This window comes from Crinia signifera, chromosome 1 (assembly GCF_055691185.1).
Source record: "Crinia signifera chromosome 1, ASM5569118v1, whole genome shotgun sequence".
Taxonomy (NCBI): domain Eukaryota; kingdom Metazoa; phylum Chordata; class Amphibia; order Anura; family Myobatrachidae; genus Crinia; species Crinia signifera.
The window spans coordinates 461,707,346-461,719,654 of record NC_139217.1 but is presented as its reverse complement, the minus strand read 5'-3'; the positions used below and the strand labels follow the sequence as shown (position 1 = coordinate 461,719,654).

The 12,309-nt window shown below is 46.8% G+C and overlaps 1 protein-coding gene across 1 annotated transcript; it reads right to left on the bottom strand.

Moving 5' to 3' along the window:
• Positions 1-2,588: 2,588 nt before the first annotated feature.
• Positions 2,589-3,672, bottom strand: LOC146032412 (cilia- and flagella-associated protein 53-like). Its single transcript, XM_083158491.1, has 3 exons — positions 3,512-3,672; positions 3,056-3,158; positions 2,589-2,914 (listed from the first exon to the last, which is right to left on the bottom strand). Exons 1-3 carry the CDS (start codon positions 3,645-3,647, stop codon positions 2,674-2,676), a joined length of 480 nt encoding a protein of 159 aa, XP_083014617.1. The 5' UTR covers positions 3,648-3,672; the 3' UTR covers positions 2,589-2,673.
• Positions 3,673-12,309: the final 8,637 nt, after the last annotated feature.

The following is a 12,309-nucleotide window of genomic DNA, read 5'->3' as shown; positions in this document are numbered from 1 at the left end:
TCCAGGGTTTGCTGGAAACTAGCCCGGCTTATGTTGGCCCAGATAAAAAATTCTTTCTTGACTTACTGCATTTAGTATTGAATAGAAATTATTTTTACTTCAATGGTCAGATGTACCGTCAACGGCAGGGCGTGGCAATGGGGTCCAATGTGGCCCCGTCCTACGCCAATGCGTACATGGATGTTGTTGACCAACAACTCATCTACCAGGCTCCCCACATAAACAAGGTATTGTTGTACTTAAGGTACATAGATGACCTGCTCATATTTTGGCAGGGCAGTGAACTAGAACTCAGACAAATTCTTGAAGACCATAATGCGAGTTCCTGCCCTGCCAAACTTACATTTAATATGAGCAGGGATGAAATACATTATTTAGATGTGAAGATATGTATCAGAGATGGGAAGATAGAAACATCCATCTTTGTGAAGGAGACAGACCGTAACACACTATTGAGACAAGAAAGTTGCCATCCAAGGTCTCTGCGTTACGGTCTTCCTTATTCACAGATGTTACGTGTGAGGAGAATTACGAGCAATGAAGAACAAACTAAAAAAGATTTGGATCAAATGCAGGTGAAATTTGAACAGAGGGGATATAAGAAAAGTGATCTGGAGAAAACTAAACAAAAAGTTTTAAATATGCCCCGCCAGACAGTTTTGAATACATCTAAAAAGAAACAGTCACTTGATAATAGAATCCCTTGGGTAACTCAATACGCTGATGGCAGCAGTGCAATGACTCAAAAAGTCAAAAGCCTGTGGCCTCTGGTAGCAACTGATAGGGATTTAAAAAGCTTGAAGGATTCCAGGATCATGCCAGCTTATAGGAGAGGAAAAAACCTAGCTGACATCCTGGTAAAGGTTGATGTGACCAATCTTAACAAGAAGAAGGCACCAGCACACTTCATGACACGCCCTAAAGGCTGTTATAGGTGTGTGGGATGCACTACCTGCAGCTCCATGCTAGTAGGGGGCACCATCAATCATCCCCACAATGGCAGTAAAATAGCCATCAAACACTCAGTGACCTGTTCTACACGATTTATTGTTTATGTTCTGTCTTGTCCATGTGGTTTATACTACGTGGGCAAGACGGAGTGTCAATTCAAAGAACGCATGGCGAACCATCGTCATGCTATTAGGCAGGCACTGAGTGTTGGCACTAGCGACCAACCAGTGGCAAGACACTGTGCGCTATTTAAACACAGTATTGCCAGCATCCGTTCAAAAATAGTGGACCACATCCCACCCACAATAAGAGGAGGAAATAGGGGTAGGCTCCTGTTACAGGCAGAGGCCAGATGGATTTTCAGGCTAGACACAATTGCCCCCAGAGGCCTTAATGAACAACATGGTCTACAGAGTTTTCTTTAAAAAAGATATGATCAAAAATTAAACTAAATAAATCAACATCTGGGTGACATGCAGTTGTATATCGGATCTCTTGGGTATCTAGTAGAAATCAAATGATATATGTAATAATCTAAAAGTATTTATGACTTTGATGACAAGATGATCTGTATTCTGTACTTTTTAACATTTTTTCTGTAATAATTTTTCACGTATTTTTTGATGTATGTATGTCTTTAAATGGTTTGCACAAATTTTAATGGTCAGATTTTTCTGACCTCTTATATGGCTCATACTGAAGCCTCTTAAAGCTTTTATTACACTTTGATGGTATTATTATTCAGCCGTTTTAAGCTGACATTTAATGTATGGTTTTGTATTTGTATTTGCACAGATTCGCACAGCTGTCACCTGACAGCGGCACCCACAATGAGGCTTGGAACCCGGAAGCCTGGAGCGCAGTGCAGGACGGGGGAAGTACGTCAGAGGGCTGAACTAACAGAGCCGGAAGTGATGGTGCGCCCCTGAACGATTCCCCGCAGCGCAGCACGGCGTATCAATGGCGGACAGGGAGACACAGGCTGGGGAAGCCGCAGGTAGGTGACATATGGCGCGAATTTACCGGAAGGGGGTGTTGCTTTTTCATTTTGCACTGCACTATATATTTGTATCACAGAGTGTATTTGGTTGTTCCCTGAGGACGGGCAATAGCCCGAAACATGTTGGAGTAATAAACCTCACTTGTTTTTTCACCAAACTCCGAGAGTGCCGCCTGATCGTTATCTTCTATATGCCGGGTCCAATGGGTCCAGAGAGGAAGGCACCGGGTAATTAATACAGGCTATGTTCTGTGGAGTGCCGGGCGATACCGTGTATATTTATATATATATATATATTTATTATTTATATACATTTGGTCTATCTATAATACTTTAACTGACCCGGCATATACTGGGTCACCTAAGTGTCCATCTCCATGCTTTGCTCCGCCCCTCTGGAAACCCCCTTCTGAAAATCCTGCGTTTGCCCCTGGCATGGCTTCCTGATCCATAGACGCATCACAGACATTGGAGGCTGCTGTACAGTGTGGTCAAGCAGGGACTATTACAGATATTATCAGCGTATACATTGTACATTTCTTGTAGCTGATCCGACCAGGAAGCCAATCAGATAAGAGGTACAATGACGTCACTTCCTACTTATCGCTAAGGACCACCCTGGCCTGTTACAGAGCTGTTACACTATCTCATTTGGGCAATTTTATTTCAGATCAGGACAATCAGATTTCAATACGAATGAGACCATTAAGATGCGGATGGGATCACTGTGGAAACCAGTCCTTAGGGCTAGAAATCCGCGTCCTCCTCAGCGGATGCACAGGCTCATGGCGGATGTATGGCCTGGAGAGGATATCCTGCAGCTTTGCCTGGTAGGATTTCTCAGCCTGCAGCCCGGCTTCATACTCCTTCCAGTCCTCCTCCTTGGCGGATTCCCGCTGCTGCTGCTGGTACGCCACCTGAGACAGGAGATGCTGCTGGTACTGCCGGGCGTCTTTCATGTGCCTGCGGACATAGTTATGGCCACGCTGTCATGATCAGAATTGTAGATAAGTGTAAGTTTTCCCTATGACTTCCCAGGTATATAAAGAGCAGGGAACGGTAGGTGTCCCCTGCATACATTGTACACAGCACACGAGCACCTACCTCTCCTTCCTCTCCGTCTCCAGCTGCTGGTGCTCTGCAATGGCCTTTTCCAGAAGTTCTTTATCAGAGGCGAGTTCCTCCTGCTCCCGGGCGTTCTGTTCCACTAGAGACAGAGATTCACAGGGATCAATCATTGTGCTTCAACATACATGACACACGTGTTGTTACTGGGAGAACATGGAGACGACCAATGACTAAGCTCATCTGTTACAGTCACTGCTCCCGGCCCCATACACTGGTTACTATCAGTCCTATACCCATGGCTGGCTGCCACTAATGTCCGTAGCATTACTGGCATTACACCCACTGCACCTCTTCCCAGGCACCACCACCTGCCCCATTACCTGGCACCAGAGAGGACCAATATTCCATATTCCATACTCTGATACCAGCACATCATTTCCATAGAAACAGTATTATTTTTACATGTGATCTATTGGGTGACACTATACATACACTTCTCTGCAATCTGCAGCCTCTGTGTGTCCATGACGTCCTTCATGAGGCGGTTCCTGGCCTCCTTCTCCAGCCTCAGCTGTGCCGCCCGCTTAGCTAAGCTCTTCTCCAGCTCGGCCTCTATCATCCTGTCCATCTCCTGCTCTTGGCACTTCACCTCCTCCAGCTGCGCTGCTGTGCCAGGGACTGCCGGTATGTCTGCTGCTCTTTCTGCAGCTCCAGCTATGGCCAGAGGGAGGCAGCACATCAATGGCTGATTGTCACTATTGTGTTATATATACTGGTTTCTTTCCTTCATTGTTCAAACACGCAGTTATTACTCCAATTCTGAAAAAAAAAAACTGATTTCTGATCCAATCTCTCTCTCAAACTACCGTCCCATTTCTCAACTTCCATGCACCTCCAAACTACTGTACTTGAAAGACTTGCCTACACTCCTCGCCTCACACACTTTCTTAACTCGCACAACTTACTGGACCCGCTTCAGTCAGGCTTTCGTGCCCAACACTCCACAGAGACAGCACTGACTAAAGTTGTGAATGATCTGGTCACTGCTAAGTCTAAAGGCCACTACTCACTACTAATTCTTCTAGATCTCTCTGCTGCTTTTGACACTGTTGACCACACACTTCTCATACAAACACTACAATCCCTAGGTCTTAAAGACACAGCCCTCTCATGGTTCTCATCCTACCTATCTAACCGCTCCTTTAGTGTTCATTTCTCTAATTCTACCTCCTCTTCGCTACCTCTATCAGTTGGAGTACCTCCGGGTTCAGTTTTAGGTCCTCTGCTTTTCTCAATCTGTACCTCATCTCTTGGCAAACTAGCTCCTCAGCTCCTTTGGATTTAAGTATCATCTGTATGCAGATGATACTCAGCTCTACCTATCCTCCCCGGACCTTTCTGCTGTTTCATCCTGGATGTCATCTCGCCACCTCAAACTTAATATTTCAAAAACAGAATTAATTATATTTCCGCCAATAAATAGTAGTAACCAACCTGATATCTCTATTGCTGTTGAGAATATAACAATCACTCCTACGTCTAAAGCTTGCTGCCTAGGTGTCATTCTTGACTCTGAACTTTCCTTTGTACCCCACGTTCAATCTGTCTCAAAATCATGCCGCAAGCAACATATTCAAAATTCGCCCTTACCTTACACAAGACACTGCAAAAACTCTAATCCATGCTCTCATCATGTCACGCATTGATTGCAATAGTCTCCTTATTGGACTTCCCCAATACAGACTCTCACCATTACAGTCCATCATGAATGCAGCTGCAAGGCTAATCTTCCTAGCCAGACGTTCATCATCTGCAAAGCTACTCTGTCAGTCACTTCATTGGTTACCTGTATTCTACCGGATTCAATACAAAATTATTTTACTTACACACAAACTACACCAACAAACATATCTTCTCTTATCTCAAAATATCATCCAACATGACCTCTATGCTCCTCACAAGATCTGTGTCTCTCATCCACACTCACTACTCGATCCCATTCCCGACTGCAGGACTTTCTTCGGGCTGCACCCACTCTGTGGAATGCCCTCCCAAGCAAAATAAGACTCTCCTCCAGTCTCCAAACCTATAAGCGTTCCCTAAAAACTCATCTCTTCAGGCAAGCTTATCAAATTCCAGAACCAGTCGTGGAACCTTGCATTCTAGTAGAATCGATGCAATAAAGAGTATTACAGTATCTATCCTTATGTATCAATGCCTATTTCCCTATAGATTGTAAGCTTGCAAGCAGGGCCCTCCTACCTTTTGACTGTCTGTAAATACCCTGTTTGTTGTATCACTGTCTCCTTTTGTAAAGCGCAACGGAATATGCTGCGCTATATAAGAAACTGTTAATAAATAAATATATCATTTATACATATGTCATGCAATAGGATCATGCAAACATCCATAACTGATGGCTATACAGGCATTGGTCATAGCACAGTGCCACCACTTAATCCTTAGCTGTAGTACAAAACATTATCATATACATGGGTGGCATCAAACATCACTCATTATAAGCAATGACATCAAAACTTTATATCGATGCCGGGAACATCCGAGGTGAATCCCAAAGTTCCCCTCTTGCACCTCGCCCCTTTGTCCTCTGATGCCCGCTTCCCTCTCCTCATTTCCTGCCTCCTTTGTCATTACTGGCTGCATAAATACACTGAATGCAACTCAGACTCCTCACACTCACATATAAAGTCCTCAACTCCTCTCCCCACATCTCCCTCCTTCTACTCACTCTCATCTGCTCCACTCAGCCAACAACCTCTCCACCCTAATCATTTCCTCTTATTCCCACCTTCAGGACTTCTCCTGGGCTGCTTCCTTCCTCTGAAGTGCCCTCCTCTGATCACTTCCTGTCACTCCCACCTTCAGGACTTCTCTCATACTGCTTCCAACCTCTGTGATTTCCTCCAATGATCGCTTCCTGTCACTCCCACCTTCAGGACTTCTTCCGTACTGCTCCCATCCTCTGGAATGACCTCCATTGTCACTTCCGCTAACTTCAATTTTCAGGACTTCTCCCATGTAGCTCCCACACTCTGGAATTTCCTCGCCTGATCACTTCCTGTCATTTCCACCTTCAGGACTTCTCCCACGCTGCTTCCATCCTTTGGAGTACCCTCCCCTGATCATGTGCTCTCACTCCCACCTTCAGAATTTCTCCCAGGCTGCTCCCATTCTCTGGAGTACCCTTCTCTTAACACTTCCTCTCACTCCCACATTCAGGACTTCTCTCATGCTGCTTCCATCCTCTGGAATGTCCTCCCCTAATAATTTTTTGGTACTTATGTAGTATCTGGGCGCCCGATTTTTTGATTGTATGCCTTAACTTAAGGCATACAATCAGTGCGATGCGATGCGATATCGCATCGCATGCGACCATATCGCATGCAATGCGATGACCCGATTTTCCCATAGGATTCAATGTTAAAATGGACTGAGTCCATTTTAACATGGAATTCAATGGGAAAAAGGGGTCCTTTTCATACCCCTACTATCCAAGTGGGCATGGAGTTGGATATAAACCTGTGGCGAGCGTAGCGAGGCGAGTGAAGCGAGCCCCGCGAGGGGACGGTATTCTGTGTCCCCTCGCGGGGCTCACTACGCTCGCCACGCTTCGGGCTCGGTGGCTCGCCACAGGTTTATATCCAACTCCATGCCCACTTGGATAGTGGGGCAAGGAACAGGACCCCTTTTTCCCATTGAATTCTATGTTAAAATGGACTCAGACCATTTTAACATTGAATCCTATGGAAAAATCGGGTCCATCGCATCGCATCCGATTTGGTCGCATGCGATGCGATGTGCCCGATCCAACCCGCTTTCTAAATTGGGCGCCCAGATACTACATAAGTACCAATTTTTTCTCTCTCTCCCACTTTCATGACTTCTCCCATGCTGCTCCCATCCTCTGGAATGACCTCTGGAATGGTCTCTATGGGCCTTATTTTGGTTCATTCTTTCTGACAAAATCCTTCTTAGATGGGCAAAACCATGTGCACTGCAGGTGGGGCAGATGTAACATGTGCAGAGAGAATTAGATTTGGGTGAGGTTTTACTTCAAAGTGAGATCTATATTGCAGTGTAAAAATAAAGCAGTCAGTATTTTCCCTGCACAGAAACAAAATTACTCACCCAAATCTAATTCTCTCTGCACATGTTACATCTGCCCCCCCTGCAGTGCACATGGTTTTGTCCATCTAAGAAGGATTTTGTCAGAAAGAATGAACCAAAATAAGGCCCCATATCCTGAACCCCATTGGTCTGCTGCCACTGTCTTCTCTGTGTCCCACTGCACTTCAGAATGTAAGTTCTTGTGTATAGGATCCTCTTTCCTAATGTTTCCTCTTGTTATGTAATTATGTATTCTGTGGTTGTAATTATGGGCCTGATTCTGAATCGGACTCAGTACCAGTGATTTACTTACGCACAGACACAGAGAGCGAATCACCAGCCAGCCATGCACCAGCCAGCCTGCGTACTCGGAAGCTCAGGCTGGCCACAGGATCTGGACAGCGGGGTCCAGGGAGTCTACGTCCAACGATGCAGACCCTGGACTCATCTAGGGAGACATGCTCCTTTTTGAAGGAAAGTACCCCAATTTCAATCATGTGGTGCCTGTCGGGCTGCGAGTGACATGGACTTCACCAGTTCTGCACATGCGCAGCCCCACACCATTGAGTTTGCGTACAAATATGAATCACGCCTATGGTCACAGAGACATTACCAGCCATAGACCTGTACCAGGAATGTAAAGGCCCATAGGATCTTATCTGTCACTCTGTTCATTGTCTGTGCCCATCTATACCGCCCGCAGTATACCCATGTTATTCTGTGTGCCCTTGGCTTATGTACAATGCTACAGAACTCTTGTGGCACAGAATAATGTCTTATAGACCCAGACAACCAGAAGTGGCCTGACTGTACCTTCCGCAGACGTTTCTCCTCAGTGTCGTCCTGACTGTCCTGCATAATCTGCTCCATGATCTTCATGATCCTTCTCCCAGAGCTCAGCATACAGGGCCTCTTCCTTACTTCTCTGCCTCTCCAATTCTTCTTTTAGAACCAACTGAGCCATCCTCTCCGTACACACCTCGTCCTGATGGACCTTGGACTTCAGAGCTCGCAGTTCCTCACACTGCTCCCTAAAACAGCAACGATATACTGTCCTTAAGGGGTTGTGCACTTTCACAACCATTTCTACTTACTTACACCTCTTCATGAGTAATGGAGTGGGAGTCTCCATCCCCAGAACCCTCACTGTCGCCAGACCTGCCGGTCACACTAGAAGTAACTGCAAAATAAGAAATCAATCTTTTTTTTACAATAAGGGTTACTGACGTAAATAATAATCCTTTTACATTTTTTTGTGTCTCTGCTGCTGTGTGGCTGTACTCCAGAAAGATAATGGAGAACCAAAATATGGAGGCTCCAATAGCACAAGAACCACTTCCTCCAAGTGCTGAAGCTGCTGCCACTAGTCAAGACATAGAACATGAAGATGAAATGACATCCACGTCTTCCGCCAATGCCGATTCCCAATGTCATCATCAAAGGCTTGTGAAATCGAAATAGGCAAAGTTGAGTATGTTTAATAAAAAAAAGTAAATCCTTGGAGGAGAACCGTAAGCTTGCCAATAGGGTGGCCAATCCCGGGATCGGGATCGTCGGGATCCCGGGATTTGGCCTCAAAAAGTCCGGGATTTCAATCCTGGGATTGGAGTATCCAATCCCGGGATTGGAGTATCCAATCCCGGGATCTCGGGATTAGACTGCGCATGCGCAGCCTAATGCCAGGCAGTGTCTGAGCACTCACTCAGACGCTGCCCAGCACATCGTCACCACTCACCGCCCACTCTTCTCCGCTGCCCACCGGCCTCTTCTCCTCCGCCCGCTTGTCTCTTCTTCTCCTCCGCCCGCCTGCCTCCACCTGCTGTCAGCTAAGGAGGAGGTGCACTTGCTGGGAGGCACAGTGCACCTCCAAACCCACTCCCGGCTGCACGCCCGCTCGCTAATGTAAGTAAATGTGCGGGTCGGCCGGTGTGGGATCTGTGCTGGTAATGGGATTGATGGTGAGGATGCCGATCCCGGGAATCCCGGGATTGAGCATTTTTCAATCCCGGGATTGAAAAAATGCCCCGGGATTGGCATCCCTACTTGCCAATATGCCATTTACCACACGGAGTGGCAAGGAACAGCTAAGTGGTTCAGCTTCATGCGACGATCTCATCCTCCTCTTCCCCCCCTAGAAAATTAAGGAGAGTTAAGCTGTCAACAAAAAGACAGCAAACAACTCAGCCTTCTAAAGACACGGTATCACAAATCCCCAAGGAGAGTCCAAGGGTGTCGGTGGTTGCGATGCCTGACCTTCCCATCACTGTACGGGAAGAGGTGGCTCCTTCCACCATTTGAAACACACCCTCTGCATACGCTGGAAGGATCACCCACAGTCCAGTTTCAGATTTTGAAGTTGTACACCATTAGGAGGAAATTGATGTAGCTGGCGCTGAGGAGGAAGTTGATGATGAGGAGGATGCTGGTGTGTATGTGGTATGTGGAGTAATGTGGTTTTCTTAAATGAGACGCCGGGCAAGACAGTTGTTGTCCGTGGGATGCAAAAGGCCATCACAATGCCTGGGCAGACGACCAAAAAATCCACCTCTTTGGTCTGGAATTATTTTTATCCAGATCCGGACAACAACTCTCTCGCCATATATAGCTTATGTAAAGCTGCAATAAGCAGGGGTAGGGACGTTTGTCACCTAGGGACATCCTCGCTTATGCGTCACCTGAAGTTAGTTCATAAGTCACTGTTTAGTTCAGAAACTGTGGCTAGGGCCGTAAGCAGTCCAGGGACATCTAAATCCCTTGATCCAGTTGTATCCATGCGCCTGAGAAACCACACCAGCAAGTCACTCCTTGTCAATTTCCTCCTCCATCCGGATCGGAGGTAGTCCTGCAGGCCATGTCACTCCTCTTCCAACCCGGATTCCTCCGGAGGATCCTGCAGTGGTACGCCTTCTACTGCTGCTGCTGCTGCTATTGCTGCTGGGAGTCGGTCATCGGCCCAGAGGGAAAGTCATAACACCGCTATGTCTTTCACTAAGCAATTGACCGTCCAACAGTCATGAGGACGAAGTACGACAGCAGTCATCCGATAGCAAAGCGCATAACTGCGGTCTTGACAGCTATGTTGGTGTTAGATGTGCATCCGATGTCTGCCATCAGTGGAGTGGGATTTAGACGGTTGATGGAGGTATTGTGTCCCCATTACCAAATCCCGTCTAGATTCCACTTCACTAGGCAGGCGATACCGAGGATGTACAGAGACGTCCGAAAAAGTGTCCTCGGTGCCCTGAAAAATGCAGTTGTACCCACTGTCCACTTAACCACGGACATGTGGACAAGTGGTTCAGGGCAAACTAAGACTGACACATATGACTGTGACAGGCCACTGGGTAGATGCATCGCCTTCTGCAGCAGCAGCATCTCCTGCATGTCAGGAGATGCTTGCAGTGGCCCTCAAAATTGCTGGACACTTTTGGCATTCTTCCACTGACTTCCGAAGGCTGGAGCAGCAGCAGAAACTCCTCAACCTGCCCTGCCATCACCTCAAAGAAGCGGGAATGCACCTGACTCAAGTGCAGTGGAAGCTGATTTCCGTGTTGTGCAAGATTCTCCAGCCTTTTGAACTTGCCACATGTAAAGTCAGCTCCGATACTGCCAGCTTAAGTCAGGTGATTCCCCTGATCAGGCTGTTGGAGAAGCAGCTGGAGAAAGTGAAGGAGGAGCTAAAGCGCTGCGATTCCGCAAAGCATGTCGCTATTGTGGATGAAGCCCTCCATACGCTTTGCCAGGATACGAGGGTGGCCAATATAATCATTCAGAGAAGAGGTGCCGAGTATGAAATATCTCAGCATCTCTCCTCAGTGCGATGCGGAGAGTGCGGGGAGCGCCGGCAGCATGAAGATTACCTGGACTACGGCAGACCAAGAGAAGACATCTTCACCACAGGACCAGGTGAGTAGGATTTCCTTCCACAGCTCCACCATGGATTACTTCGGACCCGGAAACCGCCATGGACCTGGAGGACGACACGGACCGCCGACATGGACCTGGAGGACGACACAGGACACCGGACACCAGGACAGAGGGCTACCTACGGGATCAAGATAGGTAAGTATCAGTATGTGTGTAATGTATGTATTAAAGTTTTATTTTTCTAATGTGTCAGTGTGTATTTATTGTACTATTGTTATTACTGTGGAACTACAAGTGCAAGCGGGCCCTTTAATGCCCCGCAGGCTGGGACTTGTGGTTCTCCAAGTCCCAGCTTGCGGGGGAGGCTTGCTGGGACTCATAGTTCCACAGTTTTAAACAATAGTTTTTCATATATTCTTTTACACAGAATCAGCCTGGTGACCACAGCCCAGGGTCACCGGGGACAGCACCAGGCTTCAGCCTGGTCAGGTAAGTCCTGGAGGGGGGGGACCCCTTTATTGGGGGAGTCCCCACTACCCCAGGGCCCCTGGCCAGGCTGACTGGTCAGGGGGTTAATGTTTTGGCCGCGGGACATTATATAATAAGTGTCCCCCGGCTGTGACATTACCCTGCTGGCTGGTTGTGCCTGGGGCTGGTTCTTAAAATACGGGGAAACCCTAGTCATTTTGTCCCCCGTATTTTGGGAACCAGCCCCGGACCTGGAGCCTGGGGCTGGTTGTTAAAAATCGGGGAACCCCTATTTGTCGGGTTCCCTGATTTTTAATTACCGGCCCTGGCTCCTTCAGCCTGGTGCTGGTTGCCGTTTTTTTTAATATTTATTTATTTTTCTATTTTTTTACACTAAAGCCTGAACGGATCTGACTGATCCGTGCAGGCTTAAAGCAAATACGACAGGACAATCAAGGTGTATTTTCCTGTCGTATTTTCGTGCCTCTTTTACACCAATTAGCAGCCGTATTATCAGTACGGCTGCTTAGTAAATCAGGAACCACCATTCTTTTGAATGGTGATTCCTGTCGTATTCTATCGATGGTGTAGACATTCGTATTTGTAAATACAAATATGAATGTCCCATCTTTAGGAATACGAAATTGCTGTATTTTTGGGATAGTAAATCTCGAAAATACAAATTTGTAAAAAATAGGTGTATTTCTGCCTACGAATACACCTATTTTTTACGAATTCATATTAGTAAATTTCCCCCAAAGTTGCTGCATTTATTTTGGAAGCTCCGAGCAGATCTCAGTGCTGCCCAAATCATCCGCTGCTCCTTG